Here is a 20,259-nt window from a genome sequence, read left to right on the forward strand (position 1 = left end):
ACCAGTGGAGACATGCAAAAAGCTGGTCAGCAATTATAGGAAGCGTTTGATTGCTGTAATAGCCAATAAAGGCTTTTCTATTGATTATTGAGAAGGGTATGAATCATTTTGTACATGACACTTTTTGTTCAAATGTAAATAAAAGATGAGTAATAATTTTTTCCACAATGATGCCTCTTGTACATCTTATTATTTTCTTTATTAAACACAAATTGATTTTATCCATCCGGAATTTAATGTTTTGTTTTTCTTTTGAATAGCATGCTTCTATTAAACTTGCAATAAAGTTCAACTTTTATTTAATTTAACCTGTATCTTTTAATAATAATAAAATAGTCTTGCATTTATATTTGTATTTGTTTAGCTATTTATTTATTAATTAAATTGCAGTGTCAGACACTAGTGTGGTGGAGGGAGAGTCTCAGATTCAGATGGGCCGCTTCGTTTCCTTCTTACAGGTTTGACATGATGATTTTAAATAATTGCTGAAAAATATTTTTTTAAATCTTACCGAACATTGATATATTTGGTTGTTTGCTACAGGAGCTGTCCTGCTTTGTATCACGCTGCTTTGAGGTGGTGGTCAACATGGTTCACCAGCTGGCTGCTTTGTACAACAGCAACAAGTGAGAAATGTGAAATATTCTTATAATATGTGGTGTTATATGACTGCTGTGTTTCTTAATTTCTGTTTTTTGTATCTCAGGAGTGCAACAAAAATTATTGAGTCCACAGGTGTACACTTTCAGGTAATTTGTCTTCTTAACGTGGTTCTTCATTGCAACCTGACGTCTTGTATTGACTGTTTCTCTTTGTCTATAATCAGACGGTGTACGAGCATCTGGGAGAACTTCTGGTGGTCCTCATCACCCTGGATGAGATAATGGAGAACCACGCCACACTGAAAGATCACTGGAAGATGTACAAAAGGTGAAGTACCTTTTAGATGTTGAACCATACTGGAACTGAAGACAAAATTGAGACTTTGAAAAAACAGTATAATATGTCTTATGATTGTTGATGAAAAGATTTTCTGATCTCAAATATCTTTGTTTTTGTTTGAAGGTTACTGAAATCTGTCCATCACAACCCAGCTAAGTTTGCCATTCCAGAGGAGAAACTAAAACCCTTTGAGAAGCTCTTATTGAAGCTGGAGGGGCAGCTGTTGGACAGCATGATTTTTCAGGTCGGCACTTTTCACAGTATTCATTTCCTCATTTAGTTAAAAAAAAAAAAAATCTATTTATGCTCTGAAAAACATGCAACCAAAATAGTGGGAAGATAGGGAACATTTAAATATATTCTTCATAATTATAGTAACAGAAATTTTTATAATATTAACAAAAGTAACATGAATGAGGAGCAATAATAATTTATTTCATATATATTAACAGAAATTGTATATTATATATTTGATATTATGTTTTTTAAATCTATTTATGCTCTGAGAAACATCAAAATTGTAGGAAGATAGAGAACATTTAAATATACTCATAGTAACAGAAATGTTATAATATTAACAGAAATAACAGATATGTATCGGGAACAGAAATTGTATAATATTCTAAATGTGTGTGTGTGTGTGTGTGTGTGTGTGTGTAATAATACTGTGTGTGTGTATGTATATATACACAGTCAAGCCCAAAATTATTTACACCCCTGGCAAATTCTGACTTAAAGTTACTTTTATTCAACCAAGTTTTTTTTTTTAATGAGACGTCTCCCAGAAGATAATAAGACAATGTACAAGAGGCATCATTGTGGAAAAGATTATTACTCATCTTTTATTTACAGTTGAACAAAAAGTGGCATGTCCAAAATTATTCATACCCTTCTCAATAATCAATAGAAAAGCCTTTATTGGCTATTACAGCAATCAAACGCTTCCTATAATTGCTGACCAGCTTTTTGCATGTCTCCACTGGTATTTTTTGCCCATTCATCTTTAGCAATGAGCTCCAACTCTTTCAGGTTGGAGGGTCTCCTTGCCATCACCCTGATCTTTAGCTCCCTCCACAGATTTTCAATTGGATTTAAGCCAGGACTCTGGCTGGGCCACTGTAAAACGTTAATGTTTTTGTCTGCTAACCATTTCTTCACCACTTTTGCTGTGTGTTTTGGGTCGTTGTCATGCTGAAATGTTCACTGGTGTCCAAGGCCAAGTTTCTCTGCAGACTGCCTGATGTTGTTGTTGAGAATTTTGATGTATTGCTCCTTTTTCATGGTGCCGTTTACTGTGATTAGGTTCCCTGGTCCACTGGCTAAAAAAACACCCCCAAAACATTAGGTTCCCACCACCATGTTTGACAGTGGGGATGGTGTTCTTAGGATTGAAGGCTTCTCCTTTTTTACGCCAAATGAAGGCTACATCGTTGTGGCCAAACAATTAAATTTTTGTTTCATCTGACCATAAAACAGAAGACCAGAAGTCTTCTTCTTTGTCCAGATGAGCATTTGCAAAGGTCAAGCAGGCTTTTGTGTGTCTTATCTGGAGAAGTGGTGTCCTCCTTGGTCTGCGTCCGTGGAACCCAGCGGTGTTCAGTGTCCGTTGGACTGTCTGCCTTGAGATGTTGCCACCAGCAGAGCCCAGATTCATCAGGATGGCCTTGGTGGTGATCCTTGGATTCTTCTTTACCTCTCTCACTATCCTCCTGGCCAGCACAGGTGTCACTTTTGGCTTTCGACCACATCCTCTGAGATTTTTCACAGTGCGGAACATCTTGTATTTTTTAATAAGACTTTGCACTGTAGCCACTGGAACTTCAAAATATTTAGATATGGTCTTATAGCCCTTTCCTGACTTGTGAGCAGCCACAATGCGCAGCCGCAGGTCGTCAGTGAGCTCCTTTGTCTTAGCCATGACTGTCCACAAACCAACAGCAGAGAGCTTCTGTTTTTCACCTGTTGAGTTGATTGAAACAGCTGTTTCCAATGAATCAGGGTAATTAGGATGCTTTAGAACAGCTTGGACTATTTGGAATGGTATAGAACTTTGGATTTTCCCATAGACTGTGACAGTTTGCAAAGGGTATGAATCATTTTGGACATGCCACTTTTTGTTCAAATTTAAATAAAAGCTGAGAAATATTTTTTTCCACAATAACGCCTCTTGTACATCGTCTTATTATCTTTTTGGAGAAGCCTGTGTCATTTCTGGTCAAAAAACAACTTGCTGGTTGAATAAAAGTAACTTTAAGTCAGAATTTGCCAGGGGTATGAATAATTTCGGGCTTGACTGTACGTGTAAATGTATATTATGTATTATATATTTGATTTTATATATTTATGCTCTAAACATAGTAACAGAAATAACAGATATTTATGAGAAACAATAATAATTTATTTCATGAATATTACCAGAAATTGTATATTTTATATTATATATTTGGTTTTATAATTTTTTAATCTGTTTATGCTCTGAGAAGCTGTAGGAAGATAGGGAACATTTAAAAAGATTCATTATAATTATAGTAACAAAAATTTTATATTAACAAAAATTAACAGATATGTATGAGGAACAATAATAATTAATTTCATGTATATTAACAGTAATTGTATAATATTCTATATTCTATTTTATATATAATATTATATGTATAATATTACACAATTTCTGTTAAGATACATAAAAAGTTATGATTACTATATTATTGTGCACAGTTCCTCAGTGTACATTATTGTAAAAAGAAATGTTTAGATTTCATAATATTTATCATATTAATATTAATCATAATCATTTTATGTAGGTATACAATGTATACATGGTAATTGAATTTAAAAATATTTTTAAAAATATAAAAAATATATGAATAGCCTCTTACAAATTATATCATATGTAGACATTTATCAATTGTGTGTGTGTGTATTAAAAAAAGTTAATATAGTTACAAATGTTAATAATATTTCATTATAATATATATTTTATCTGCAATGTAACCAATTTCTTTTTTACTGAATTATTGGTCACTGAAATATGCCACTTTACAAAAGTTAAATGTGCTTAAATTTAAATTAAAAAAGTTATTTATTTAAAGTAAGTTAAAAGTTTAAATAAATGTTTAAATTATTGGCTGTTGACTGAACTTTTTTTGTTTCCATGCAGGCTTGTGTGGAGCAAAGGTTTGATGACCCAGGAGAAGGTGTATCCGTTTCTAAAAACAGTGCCTTTGCGGAGGAGTTTGCGTACAATATCAGAACCATTTTTGCCAACGTTGAATCCAAGCTTGGTTTGTATTTATAATTACCCTAATTAATTCTAAATACCACAAATGGGACATTAACAACCATTGTGATACATTTGTCTTGCAGGAGAGCCGTCAGAGATTGATCAGCGGGATAAATATACAGGCATATGTGGCCTCTTTGTGCTGCACTTCCATATCTTCAGGACTGTGGACAAGAAGATCTACAAATCCCTGCTGGATGTGTGTAAAAAGGCAAGGACACTAACTAGTGAAAATGAATGGGATGTATAGATCTTCTCTTTCAGTCATTAAAATAAACCATTCTTTCCATTCTCTCTCCTCCAGGTCCCAGCAGTGACATTAGCAGCAAATATAATCTGGTTTCCAGACACATTTCTGATAAACAAAGTCCCCGCAGCAGCTAAACTGATGGACAAGAAGAGCATCCAGAGCATCCGCAGCAGCAGAGATGCATTCCTGCAGCAAAAGGCACAGACGCTAATGAAGTAAGACATATATGTTTCTGATATGATTCAAGTTCATAGTCATTATAAATATACTGTTTAGGGTTCCATGTATTGACTGTATGTGTTTCTATGCAGGGACATGCAGTCATACTACATATTTGTCACCTCCTGGATGATGAAGATGGAGTCTATATTATCAAGAGAACCGAAACCAGACAAACTGTCTGAGGATTTGAGCAACAGGTGTAATATCTTTGTGCAGGTAGATACTGGTGTTTTCTTCTTTTCTGTTGTTTTTGAGGTTTAAATGTTCTTTATAGAGCTGGAAATTCATCATTTATTGAATTACATACATTTTCCAGTGCAGTAACTGTTTAATAATCAGATGTGTTTGTGTTTCTGTAGGGAATCCTGTACGCTTACAGCATCAGCACTATCATCAAGACCACTATGAACATGTACATGTCAATGCAGCGGCCCATGACCAAGACCTCGGTGAAAGCTCTGTGCCGATTGGTGGAGCTGTTAAAAGTAAGTTGATGAGTCGTATATATATATTCAACAGCAAATACTTCAGTATTTAAACATATTTTTTCATATTTTATGTGTATTTTATATGTATTAAATACCTAAAATGTATGTATTTTTGTTTATATTAACTATTTATGTGGAAGTTGAACTAGATTTCACAATTTAAACACTAATGTGTGCACTGTGGTGTGCGTTACAAATTTAATACATTTAATTGTATTGTGCAGAATAATTTAGACACTAATAATGATGTGCACTACAAATCTAAAACATAGTTTTAGACTTTAATTGTAGCATTCACTACATAACAGTATGTTTTGTTTAATCTGCACAAAATGTTGTCACATTAATAGAAGTGTGCACTTCAAATTTAATGCATTAGTTGTAGTGTCTAATTTAGACACTATTAATGATGTGCACTACAAATCTAGTAGTACGCAATTTTAAACATGAATGGTAGTGTTCACTACGTATAGTATGTTTGGTATAATCTGCACAAAAATATCAAAATATCATGGCCTGGTTTCACAGACAGGGCTTAAACTAAACCAGGATTAGGCCGTAGTTCAATTAGGACATTCAAGTAATTTTTATAAACATGTCTTAAAAAAAAACATTACTGGTGTGCATCTTAAGACAAAACAAAGGCACTGACATATTTTAAGATGGGTCAGTGCAAGTTTGTTTTAGTTGTAACAGCCCAGAATTACATTTTAGTCTGGGACTAGACTTAAGCCTTGTCTATGAAACCGGGGGTAATAGTAGTGTGCTATAAATCTAGTATATTTTAGTGTGCACAGTTTAGACATTAATAGTAGTATGCACTACAGATGTAGTTCATTAGTTCTAGTTCTTTGTTTAAAAGTTAATAGTGTGCACTACAAATCTAGTACATTAGTTGTAGATTTCACAAAAATGTTGAAACAGTGTGAACTACAAATTTAGTACATTCAATGTAATGTGCACAATAATTTGGACACTAATAATGATGTACACTACAAATCTAGTAGTACGCAATTTAAACATGAAAGGTAGTGTTCACTACATGTAGTATGTTTGGTTTAAACTACAAAAAAATATTAAAACATTAATAGTGCGTGCTATAAATCTAGTATATTATGGTGTGCACAATTAGACATTAATAGTAGTATGCACTACAGATTTAGTTCATTAGTTCTAGTTCTCAGTTTAAATGCTAATAGTGTGCACTACAAATCTAGTACATTAGTTGAAGAGTGCACAATAATTTCGAAATAGTGTGAACTACAAATTTAGTACATTAAATGTAATGTGCACAATAATTTGGACACTAATAATGATGTGCACTACAAATCTAGTACATAGTTTAAGACGTGAATTTTAGCATTCAGTGCATATCAGTATGTTTGGTTTAATCTGCGAAAAATCGTTGACATTAATAGTAGTGTGCACTGTAAATCTAGTATATTGTAGTGTGCACAATTTGGACATTAATTGTAGTCTGCACTACAAATCACAGTTTAAACAGTTTAGGTGTAGTGTGCACAATTTGGACATTAATTGTAGTCTGCACTACAAATCACAGTTTAAACAGTTTAGGTGTAGTGTGCACAATTTGGACATTAATTGTAGTCTGCACTACAAATCACAGTTTAAACAGTTTAGGTGTAGTGTGCACAATTTGGACATTAATTGTAGTCTGCACTACAAATCACAGTTTAAACAGTTTAGGTGTAGTGTGCACAATTTGGACATTAATTGTAGTATGCACTACAAATCACAGTTTAAACAGTTTAGGTGTAGTGTGCACAATTTGGACATTAATTGTAGTCTGCACTACAAATCACAGTTTAAACAGTTTAGGTGTAGTGTGCACAATTTGGACATTAATTGTAGTATGCACTACAAATCACAGTTTAAACAGTTTAGGTGTAGTGTGCACAATTTGGACATTAATTGTAGTATGCACTACAAATCACAGTTTAAACAGTTTAGGTGTAGTGTGCACAATTTTAAAACTATTAATAATGTACACTACAAATTTAATACATAATTTTACACATTAACAGTAGTAATCACTACATTTCTAGTATGTTGGTTGTAGTAGAATGCAAAAAAAAGCAATTCAACACTAATAGCAGTGTGCACTACAAATTTAGTACATAAGTTAGTACATATAATTTGGACACAAATAATAGTGTTCACTACTGGTACATAATTTTAGTAGTGTCCAGTACATATCTAGTATATTGGTTGTAGTGTACACAAAAATGTTGACACTTCTAATAGTGTGCATTATATATCTAGTAGTTTGTATTGTGTACAATTGTTTAGACACTAGTTGTAGTTTGCACTACAGATTTAGTTCTTTATTTGTAATGTTCACAATTTAAACACTAATGTGTGCACTACAAATTTAGTACATTCATTGTAGTTTGCACAATAATTTGGACACTAATAATGATGTGCACTCCAAATCTAGTGTTTTAGACATGAATAGTAGTGTTTACTACTTATCAGTATGTTTGGTTTACTCTGCACAAAAATGTTGACACATTAATAGTAGTGTACACTATAAATCTTGTTTATTTAGGTGTGCACAATTTAGACATCAATAGTAGTCTGCACTACAGATTTAGTGCATTAGTTCTAGTTCTCACAGTTTAAACGCTAATAGTGTGCACTACAAATGTAGTACATTAGTTGTAGTGTGCACTATTTCGAAACTATTAATGTGCACTACAAATTTAATACATTGTAGTGTGCACAATAATTTGGGCACTAACAATGATGTGCACTACAAATCTAGTAAGACACAATTTTAAACATAAATAGGAGTGTTTAATACATATAGTTTTGTTTATTCTTTACAAAAATCTTGAAAAGAAAAAATATTGTGTGCTATGAATCTAGTATATTTTAGTGTGCACAATTTAGAGATTAATAGAAGTCTGTACTAAAAAATCTCACAGTTTAAACATATAGTGTGCACTACAAATCTAGTACATTGTTTGTACACATTAACGGTAGTATTCACTACTGTATGCTAAAGTATGTTAGTTGTAGTATTAATACAAAATCCAACACTAGTGTTCACTACAAATTTAGTACATTATTGTAGTGTGTACATTAATTTGTTCACTACTAGTACATGTTCACTATATATCTAGTATATTGTTTTTAGTGTGAACAAAATGTTAATACTAATAATAGTGTGCACTATATATCTAGTACTTGGTATTGTGGACAGTAGTTTAGTAGTTTGCATGACAGTTTTAGTTCTTTATTTTTAGTGCACACAATTAAAAGACTAATTTGTGCACTACACATTTAGTATATTAATTGTAGTGTGCACAATAATTAGGACGCTAATAATGATGTTCATTACAAATTTAGTAGTACACAATGTTGACATGAAAAACATGAATAGTCGTGTTTACTGCATATAGTATGTTTGGTTTAATCTGCACAAAATGTTGACAGTAGTAGTGTACACTTTAAATCTAGTAAATTGTAGTATGCACAGTTTAGACAATAATAGTAGTCTGCACTACATGCATGCATGATGTGCACTGTAAATGTAGTACATGATTTTACACATTAATAATAATATTCACTACATTTCTATTATGTTGGTTGTAGTATGTGAAAAAAAAATGATCACAAATATCTAGAATATTGTTTGTAGTGTGCACAAAAAATTTAACACTGATAATATTGTGCACTATATATCTAGTACTTTGTATTTTGGACAATAGTTTAGACACTAGTTGTAGTTAGCACTACAGATTTAGTTCTTTATTTTGTAGTGTTCACTACAATTTTTGGACACTAATAATGATGTGTACTACAAATCTAGTACATAGTTTCAGACATGAAAAGTAGTGTTTACTACATATATGTTCGGTTTAAACTACACAAAACATGTTGACAGTAATAGTAGTGTACACTATATATCTAGTATATTGTAGTATGCACAATTTAGACATTAATAGCAGTCTACAAATTTAGTGCATTAGTTGTGCTCACAATTTAAACTAATAGTGTGCACTAAAAATGTAGTACATTAATTGTAGTGTGCATAATGATTTGCACGCTAAAAATGATGTGCACTACAAATCTAGCATAGTTTTAGACATGTATTGTAGCGTTCACTACATATCAGTATGTTTGTTTTAATCTGCACAAAAATGTAGACACATTAACAGTAGTGTACACTATAAATCTGGTATTTTTAGTGTGCAGTTTATACATTAATAGTAGTCTGCACTACATATTTAGTGCATTACTTCTTGTGCTCAGTTTAAACACTAATAGTGTGCATTACAAATGTAGTACATTATTTGTAGTGTGCACAATAATTTTAAAACTATTAATGTGCACTGCAAATTTAGTACATCATTTTAATAGTAATATTAAAGTACAAAGTAGTCGTGAGCACTGCAAATTTTGTGCATTGTTGTAGTGATAATAGTGTGCACTACAAATGTAGTACAGTAGTTGTAGTGTGCACATTAATTTGGAAATTGATAATAGTATTCACTACTAGTGTATATATAGTATATTGGTTGTAGTGTGCACAAAAATGTAGACACTAATAGTAGTGTGCACTATAAATGTTTTGCAAACTGTATTGGTACTGTACATTAGTCCTAGTGTACACTAGATAGGAAGCACAAGTTCCAGTGTGCAGTGATAGGTTGTGTGTACTAGTTACTAAGGCTTTGTGCACTATTTCTATTTCACTAGGCAGTGTCCACCATAAATCCACTACTCTAGTTAGTACACTAACTGTACTGCACTAGGTAGTGTGTGAAGTGTGCAGTGTTTATATCAGGGTTTTTTCATGCACAGGCTGTGGAGCACACGTTCCACCGTCGCTCACTGGTTGTAGCAGATTCTGTGTCTCACATCACGCAACAGCTGCAGTCTCAGGCTTTGGCCTCCATCTCCACTGCTAAGGTACAGATGCACCACAGTTCCTCAAACACCACAGCACTCCACAGCAGATATTCTAATGACTGACTGTCGTCCTCGTTCAGAAACGCGTGATCTCTGATAAGAAGTACAGCGAGCAGAGGCTGGACGTGCTGTCGGCTCTGGTTCTGGCAGAGAACACTCTTAACGGGCCCAGCACCAAAGAGAGGAGGCTGATCGTGTCTCTGGCTCTCAGTGTTGGCACTCAGATGGTGAGTATGGATTAACAGAGTAAATCAAATTAATGGCCATTTCATGACATGTGTATTTAAAGGATTAAAATGCTGTCAAGGAGCCTTCAACACATTGAACAAGCTTTGAGTTTCCGATCTATTTAGCTAGTTTGCAAAATGCCTAGGATGTTGATTTTTTTTTTAAATAATAAAAATATATATTTTTATTTATTTGTTTGTGTTGTGTTGTATGTTGTTTTGTTTGTATTGTAGTGTTTTTTTTGTTTTCATATTTTTATGTTTTTATTTTTATTTTATTTTTTTCCTTTCTGTTTTGTTGTATGTTTGTTTGTTTTGTTTTTTTGTTTATTGGGGTGTTTTTTGTTTTTCATGGTTTTTGTTTTGTTTCTGTTTTGTTGTCTTTTTTATTTCTGTTGGTTTTGTTGTTTTTTGTTTCAGTTTTGTTATTTTGTTTTGTTTATTGTGGTGTTTTTGTTTCCATGTTTTTTTGTTTCTGTTTTTTATTGTGTTTTTTTGTTCTCATGTTTTTTGTTTTGTTTTATTTCTGTTGGTTTTGTTGTTTTGTTTTTGTTTGTTGTATTGTCTTTAAGTTTTTTTTCCGTATTTTGTTGTTGTTTTGTTTTAATACTGTTGTTTTTTATATTTGTTGTTTTGTTTTTATTGTTTTTTATTTTCATGTTTTTTTGTGTGTTTTTGTTGTGTTGTTGTTTTTTGTTTTCCTGTTTTCTTTTGTTGTTGTTTTCTTTTTTTGTTTTCTGTTTGTTGGTTTTGTTGTGTTTTTGTTTGTTGTTTTGTTTTTTGTGCTTTTGTTTCATATTTGTTGTTTATTATTATTTATTTTAATTCTGTTGTTGTTTTTTGATGTTTTGTTATTTTGTGTTCATGTTTTGCTGTGGTGTTTTGTTATGTTTGTTTTGTTTATTGTGGTGTTTTTGTTTTGTTTGTTGTTGTGTTTAGTTGCGTTTGTTTTTTTCATGTTTTTTTGTCTTATTTGCTTTTTTATTTTTGTGTGGGTTTAGTTGTGTTTTTGTTTTCATTTTGTTGTTTTGTTCTTTGTATTGTTTGTTTTCATAAGTTTATTTGTTGTGTGTTTGTTTTTTTATTTTTGTTTTGTTTATTGTGGTATTTTTTGTATCTATGTTGTGTTTGTTTTGTTGTTTTTTGTTTTTATTGTATTTTTTCATTGTCTTTTTTGTGTTTTTGTTTTCATTTTGTTTTTGTTGTATTGTTTTTGTGTTTCCTATTTTGTTGTGTTCTTTTTATTGTCTTTTTGTTTTAAGGCTGTTGTTAAAAACTAAATCATAAACAAAGTTTTTGCTACTGGTGTATAACCAGTGACTACAAATGTTGGGGGAAAAAAGTTACAAAATGTGTTTTAAGCACTGTCAAATTCATCTCATTAAAATATTAATTTAGAACAATGTTTTAACACATTATTAAATCTGATATTATTAATATATCCTTCTGCCTGGTCAAAAACAATGAAATGTATCACAATTATAATTTTTTTTCTGTTGACAGTCTTATTCTTTTAACAGATTTTTTTATCATTATTATTATTATTTTTTTAACTCTTTTGTTTTTTGTTGTTGTTTTGTTTTGCACAGAAAACCTTCAAGGACGAGGAGCTCCTTCCTTTACAGCTTGTGCTGAAAAAGCTGGACTTAATCAGTGAACTAAGAGAGCGGTGAGTCCTGAATTAGTTCAACTAGTTATGATTAGCAAAAGGAGATTTTGATTCTGTGGCTGTGTTGTAAGTGCATGATGGGATATCCTCTCTCCTCAGAGTCAAAGTACAATGCGACTGCAGTTTCCTATACTGGCATCGTACAGTTTTCCCCATCTACCTGGACGACGTGTACGAAAACGCTGTGGATGCGGCCAGAATTCACGTAAAACTCATAACACTATCTTTTCTTAATGCTCACTTACATTTCTTGTAAAAAAAAAAAAACTGATTACATCTCAATTAAATATGTATATGTTTTCTCTAGTACATGTTCAGTGCACTCAGAGACTGTGTGCCCACCATGCTGCACGCCAAACACATGGAGTCATGTGATCAGCTGCTGGCGTGTTATGACACAGAGATCATGGAAATCCTTAATGAGGTAAGCAGAGCACTGGCTGCTTATCTTTTTGCAGTAATTTTGCATTTTAGTTAATGTTAATATTTTTTCTGATTGTCTAGCACTTGCTAGACAAGCTGTGTAAGGAGATCGAGAAAGACCTGCGCTTGTCTGTGCACACACACCTCAAACTGGACGACCGAAACCCCTTCAAAGTGGGCATGAAGGATCTGGCTCACTTTTTCTCTCTCAAGCCCATTCGCTTCTTCAACCGTTTCATCGACATCAAAGGTAGAGCAGACGAAAGACTGAATGCACGAGTTATACTATATAGGACATAATCAATACTTTAAAGGGAACATGTCCTACTTGTTTGTCTTTCTAGTTCACTTAAAATGTTAGTCAAGGTTCATTTCCATTAAAAACTTAATCGTAAACAAGCAGTTTTTGCTAAAAGATGTGTAAGATATTAAGATCAAATCCTGTTTCTTTCAGCCTATGTGACTCACTATCTAGACAAGACGTTTTATAACTTAACGACCGTGGCTCTTCATGACTGGGCCACGTACAGCGAGATGAGGAACCTCGCCACTCAGCGCTATGGTTTGGTGATGACTGAGGCGCATCTTCCCAGCCAGACTCTGGAACAGGTGTGTACCTCACCTAATCATCTCAGAAAACATCTGCTGCATTCAGTCTGACGTGATTCCTGGTGTCTTCTAGGGCCTTGATGTTCTTGAGATCATGAGGAACATTCACGTCTTCGTCTCACGCTACCTCTACAACCTCAACAACCAGGCAAGATTTGACCTCTGATGTTGTTATTATTAGTTCACAAATGTTGTACTTTACTTTGTGTTTGTGTAAAACATCTTCTCTGTTGTGTGTAGATCTTCATTGAGAGGACCAGCAACAACAAGCACTTAAACACCATTAACATCCGCCACATTGCCAACTCCATTCGCACTCATGGAACCGGTATTATGAATACAACGGTATGTATAGGCCGTCATGTCAGGACGGTCCCCAGCTAACAATAATAAAAACATTTTGCTAACATTTCCAAGTTTAAGTTACCTTTAATTGTTCTCTTTTAATCTCTTAAATTTTGTTTTGTTTTGTTTTTGGCATTTTTGCCTTTTTATTTAGATAGGATAGTGTAGTGACAGGAAGCGGTGGAAGAGAAAGGGCTTCGAACTTGGTTTTTAAATGTTTAAAAACTTTTTTTTTCTTGGTTCTATGAACATTGGAGAAAAATTTTAACCAAACATTGCATTTTAATGATGATAAACAAACATAATGATAATGATATTTATAGTAATATATTAAATATAATAATATACTTGTAGTAACAGTAGTAATAATAATAATACTCAACACAACAATAACAATAAAGTAAGTTGTTATTATTAATAAGAAATGTTAAAGGATTATTATAAATAAATAATGTTAGTGTAAATAATAATAATATTAATGATTGTTATTATTATTGAATAATTATTCAAACAAAAATTATGATAAAAAACACACCAAACATTCAAAACATCCAGTTTTTTAAATGTAAAAAAAAATGAACAATAATAAAATAAATTTCATATATGAATGTTGGCAAAAACATTAAGGGGAATGTTCCATTTTAATAATGGTAAACAAACGTATTAATGATAATTTAAAAAATAATAATAAAATAATAATAATAATAACAACAACATCAGGGATAATAAATGATTAGTGATTAGTATTATTAATAAGACAATGACAACAATATTATATGAACCCAACAATAATAATAAAGTATTTGTTATTGGTATTGTTATTATTATTATTAATAAATATTGGAGTATTATACATCAATAATAACAGTGTAAATAATACTTTATAAATAATTATTTAAAAAATATGATATTTAAAACACACTAATAATAATAATAATAATAATAATAATATTTTCCAAACATTCCAAACATTTTTATGTTAAAAAAAGGAAATATCAACGTTGGCAAAACATTAAGGGAATGTTCCATTTTAATAATGGTAAACAAACATATTAATGATAATTTAAAAAAAATAATAATAATAACAACAGCATCAGGGATAATAAATAATTAGTGATTATTATTATTAATAAGACAATGACAAAAATATTAAATTAACAAAACTATTTGTTTTTATTGGTATTATTATTAATAATAAATATTGAAGGATTATTATACATCAATAATAACAGTGTAAATAATAATTTTTAAAAATATATTTAAAACACACAAATAATAATAATAATAATAATATTTTCCAAACATTCCAAACATTATGTAAAAAAAAAAAGGAAATATTAACGTTGGCAAAAACATTAAGGGGAATGTTCAGTTTTAATTTTAATAATGGTAAACAAACACATTCATGGTAATTAATACATAATAATAATAACAATAATAGTAATAATAAATAATTGGTAATTAATAATAATAATAATAACAACAACAACAACGCAACAACAATAATAATAATAGTAGAAGTAATAGTAGTAATAGTGTAGTGATTTATAACTAGTAATTACTTTTAAATATGTTAATAATAATGATAATGAAAACATATCAATAATAACAGTAATAATACATAATTGCTGATTAATAATAATAATGATAATGAAAACATATCAATAATAACAATAAGCAATTAGTAATTATAAAACAATAATAATAGTAGTGGTAATAAGTAATAATTACTATCAAATATGTTAATATGTAATAATTAATTATTAATAATAATAATAATATTCTCTAAACGTTTATGTGAAATTTGGAGAAAACATAAAGGGAACATTCCATTTTATAGTTTTGTAAACATTATGGGAATGTTACTTTTGAATGTTTACTGAGCTGTAATTAGAGTAGTTAAAAGAATGTCCAGCTATAATGTTTTTAGAAAAACATTTCATCAATATCAATATAATGTTTTTGTTTAATGTTTTGAGACTGTTATTAAAGACTAGAAAACAAATGTTCTTATCGTTACTGGAAGAATGTTTGTTCATGAACCAGAGCGTTCCCTGTTAGCTGCATCTGTATTAATATCTCATAATACAGTAATATCTCATCATATTGATGGACTGAAGTATCACTCTGCAGGTGAACTTCACGTATCAGTTCCTCCGCAAGAAGTTCTACATTTTCAGTCAGTTCATGTATGACGAGCACATCAAATCCAGACTCATCAAAGACATCCGCTTCTTCAGGGAAACCAAGGATCAGACAGACCAAAAGGTGCGCTGGTCTCCATTTGCATGCTGTTCTTTCATGAAGCGATAATATCTTATGAAGACATGTTGTTCTGTTGGTTTCTGCTGTATGTAGTACCCCTTTGAGCGAGCAGAGAAGTTCAACCGTGGCATCAGGAAGTTGGGTCTTACTCCAGACGGTCAGAGCTACCTGGATCAGTTCAGACAGCTCATCAGTCAGATCGGTAAAGCTTGTCTCGAGGCTTGTCTATAATTTCAAGCATTTAAGTAAATGACTGTTAACATTTATTTTCCCCTCTTCCCTTTCTTTTTCTTTCTTGCAGGCAATGCGATGGGTTACGTGCGTATGATTCGTTCCGGAGGGCTGCACTGCTGCAGCAGCGCTATCAGGTTAAACACCTTTGACTAATATATATATTATTTACATATTATTTGACTGTGACGTTGAGATCGTAGTAATGCTAGATAAATAATATCTAGCGTAAATAATAGTCTTCTCACACAACACTCAGAGCTAAATAAGACACGTATGAGATGGACATTATAAAAAATCTTCCTACAGAAGTTGTCTTAACCACCAAGACATTTAGCAAGGTAGTTATATTTAAATATGTTCCAGGTTTGTTCCTGATCTAGAGGACATTGTCAACTTTGAGGAGCTTGTGAAAGAGGAAGGCCTTTCTGAAGAGACACAGAAAGCCGCTAGGTACTGTACTTCATAATGTCACTCAATCAGCCTCTTTGCAATCAGCCAGGGAATGAATAATAGCAATAATAATAATAATAATAATAATAATAATAATAAATAAATAAATAAATACTGCAAATACTAAAATAATAATAATAATAATAAATACTGCAAATACTAAAATAATAATAATAATAATAATAATAATAATAATAATAAATACTGCAAATACTAAAATAATAATAATAATAATAATAATAATAATGTGAATAAATGAAATAATAATAATAATCAATAAATATTGCAAATACTACAACATAATAATAATAATAATAATAATAATAATAATAAATAAAACAATAATAATTAATACTGCAAATACACTAAACTGTAACACCACAACAATGGCAGTAATGAATGAATAAAACAATTAGTAATTATTGTAACTAGTTATTGTTACTAATACTAAAATGTTGTTGTTTTTTATTATTATTAATATTATTATTATTAATAAATTATTATAAACTTTATACTTATTATTATTATTATTATTATTAAAACATACCAACAGTAACAGTAAACAATTAGTCATTTTTATTATTAGGTTTAGTATTTATTACTTATTATTAATAATAAATAAATAAATAAATAAATAAATAATAATACATTAATAGTTATAGTAGTAATATTAATAATATGTGAATGTTAAATAATAAATAAAAAAACGCTGATGATGCTGATAAAAATTATAAATACCAATAATAATAATTTGTATTATTATTAGAAATAACTACAAAATAAAACATTGATATTAATAATAGTAATAGTAGTAGTAATATTAATAATATGTAAATGTTGAATAATAAATAAAACAAAAAGTAGTTTATGATAATAAATAGTTTAGTTAATGATAAATACCAATGATAATAATAATTAGTATTATTATTGGAAATAATAATATTGTAAGTAATAAATGTACTAATATGTAATAAACAATTAATTCTAAAATATAATAATAATTTAAATCAATTACAAAACAACAATTAGAATAAATAATTAGACATAATTATAACAATTATATTATTAATAAGTATTATTATTATTATTAATTTATATTGTTAAAACATGCCAACAATAACAATAAACAATGAGTAATTATTACTATAAGGTCTGGTATTTGTTAATAAATAAATAAATGGTTATTAAGTAAATAAGTAACAAAACACTAATAGTAATAGTAGTAGTAATATTAATAAATTTAAATGTTAAATAATAAATAACAAATTGTTGATGATGATGATGATAATAATGCTAAATGTGAATAACAATAATAATTTGTATTATTGTAAGTATGAAATAATTAATTATAAAATTTGTATTATTACTACTACTAATAATTTAAATCAATAATAAAACAACAATAAGAATAAATATTTAGACATTACTACAAATTAACAAAACAGCACCCCAACCACAACAATAATAACAATAAACAATTGGTAATTATTATTTGTTATTGTTATTAAATAATACTAAAATGTTATGATTAATAATAATAGAAATATTACTAATTATTATTATTAATAACAACAACAACAACATACCAACAATAATAGTAAGCAATTAGTAATTATTACTATTATTATTATTATTAGGTTTAGTATTTGGTATTATTAATAAATAAATAATAAAACATTAATAGTAATAGTAGTAGTAGTGGTGGTGGTGGTGGTAATATTAATAATACGTAAATGTTAAATATTAAATAACACAAAAATTGCTGATGATGCTGATAATGTTTAGAAATACCAATAACAATAATTTGTAATATTATTGTAAATAAATATTAAATCTATCTATTCTAAAATATGATGATAATAATAATAACAATTATGATAAAAATAAATAATAATTGTTATTATTAGAAAATAAATAGTATTTTTTTATTTTATTTCAGCCAACTGGACTGTGTGCTTAGTGACCTGACCAGTAACTCTGCTGAAGGAACTGAGTACTTCAAGATGCTGGTGGGGGTTTTTGCACCGGAGTTTCGCAGTGTCAAGAACATGCACTTGAGGAACTTCTACATGATAGTTCCTCCTCTAGTGAGTCCTCAGAACTTAAATGTGAAAATGTCTTACTAACTGCAGCATCTCTTACATAACATTCATCTTTCTTCTCCCTCGCAGACGGTAAATTTCGTGGAACATTCCATCAGCTGCAAAGAAAAACTAAACAAGAAGAACAAAGTGGGAGCTGCGTTTACAGACGATGGGTTTGCCATGGGTACGTGTTCAATACAGTCACAAACTTCAATGTTTTAGTACGTTCTTCCATGAATGATATATTCAAAAACCTTGTCTGTGTCTTCCAGGAGTCGCCTACATCTTGAAGCTTCTGGACCAGTATCAGGAGTTTGACTCTCTCCATTGGTTCCAGGCTGTGAGGGAAAAGTATGTGAAGGAAATGAACGCGGTGGTCAAAGAGCAGAACGTTCAGTCCACCAGCCAAGACGAGAAGCTCATGCAGACCATGAACCTGACCCAGAAGAGACTGGATGTTTATCTACAGGTATGGGAGCATCTTCATGGTCTTCAACAATGATGGCCAACGGCTTCGTTTAATCACATCTCTCCATTTGTAGGAATTCGAGCTGCTATATTTCTCTCTGAGCAGCGCTCGGATCTTCTTCAGAGCTGATAAGACGGCAGCCGAGGAGACCCAGGAGAAAAAGGATAGAGGTTGGTTGATAGATCCATGATCTCTAGAACATTCTACGGTGACTTTAAGCAGCACAAACACTCATTTAATCTTTTTCAGAGGAAGTTGCCAAAACTGGTCCAGGTTCCTCAGCGATCGAGGGCTCTCCTGGGGAAACAAGTGCCAAGTGAAACCACAAAGCAGCTTGAATGATATAAATCACTTGCACAGCATGGACTGGCTCCAGAAGAGGTTATAAACATTGACCCTTCAGCAGCTATACTTCTGTTGGAGTCTGTACAGCGTCTTAAACTCACTTTGGCGGTACGCCACCTGCACTCATCCGACTAGAACTGACTGTGGATTTGGACCAATGCTTCCGGTTTAGACCATGATTGTTTTATGTATCGACAATGATGTCTTTTGTCAAGCATTATGCGGTCATGTAAATTCAAGAAATGTGATTGTTAGATGAAGGTGTCTGTAGTTTTGTTTTTTTTCGTAACACCACAAATATTTTTATATGATAAAACCAGCCTTTAGGATACATATTTAGTTTTTTTAGATAATTCGATTTTAAACAAAATTCAAAGAACTGATTCTATTTCACCCAAAAATGGAATTTTTATTTATTTTTTTGGTCCATACAATGAAAGTCAATAGGGTCCAATAGTGTTATTTTGAACCCCATTGACTTTCAATATACAGACAAAATCAATTCTTCAAATTATCTTCCATGTTTCTCAGAAGGACATGTTTTGAATGACAAGACGGTGAGTAAACAATGACAGACTTTTCATTTTTGGGTGAACCTTCCTTTTAAAGTGGAATTATTAGTTGTGTCAAATCGATTAGTCATGATTAATCGCATCCCAAATCTTTTAAAGTGGAATTATTAGTGGTGTCAAATCGATTAACTGCAATTACCCGAATCCCAAATCTTTTAAAGTGGAATTATTGGCGGTGTCAAAACTATCAACTGCAATTAATCACGTCTCAAATCGTTTTAAGTGCCATTATTAGTGGTGTCAAATCGACTAATGGTGATTAATCTCATCCAAAATCTTTTTAAGTGATTTTTGGTTGCGATTAATCAATTTGACAGCACTATAAATTACACATATTTCTTAAATATATATGTGTGTGTGTGTGTGTGTGTGTGTGTGTGTGTGTGTACAGTAGTCGACTTTTCATTTTTGGGTAAACTTTCCTTTTAAAGTGGAATTATTAGT

At 30.9% G+C, this 20,259-nt stretch overlaps 1 protein-coding gene across 1 annotated transcript; it reads left to right on the forward strand.

Moving 5' to 3' along the window:
- The first annotated feature begins 394 nt into the window (after nucleotides 1-394).
- On the forward strand, nucleotides 395-19,503 carry LOC141301819 (WASH complex subunit 4-like). The gene is made up of 28 exons (XM_073832015.1): nucleotides 395-458; nucleotides 544-626; nucleotides 707-749; nucleotides 827-930; nucleotides 1,066-1,186; nucleotides 4,103-4,226; nucleotides 4,309-4,436; nucleotides 4,530-4,690; nucleotides 4,787-4,913; nucleotides 5,057-5,182; nucleotides 10,016-10,123; nucleotides 10,204-10,350; nucleotides 11,940-12,019; nucleotides 12,119-12,224; nucleotides 12,327-12,443; nucleotides 12,524-12,692; nucleotides 12,897-13,051; nucleotides 13,125-13,199; nucleotides 13,292-13,396; nucleotides 15,530-15,664; nucleotides 15,755-15,863; nucleotides 15,963-16,029; nucleotides 16,259-16,345; nucleotides 18,285-18,432; nucleotides 18,517-18,613; nucleotides 18,702-18,898; nucleotides 18,972-19,068; nucleotides 19,148-19,503. Exons 1-28 carry the CDS (start codon nucleotides 432-434, stop codon nucleotides 19,216-19,218), a joined length of 3,114 nt encoding a protein of 1,037 aa, XP_073688116.1. The 5' UTR covers nucleotides 395-431; the 3' UTR covers nucleotides 19,219-19,503.
- The last annotated feature ends 756 nt before the right edge of the window (nucleotides 19,504-20,259 follow it).

The sequence above is a fragment of the Garra rufa genome, chromosome 25, assembly GCF_049309525.1.
Source record: "Garra rufa chromosome 25, GarRuf1.0, whole genome shotgun sequence".
Classification (NCBI taxonomy): domain Eukaryota; kingdom Metazoa; phylum Chordata; class Actinopteri; order Cypriniformes; family Cyprinidae; genus Garra; species Garra rufa.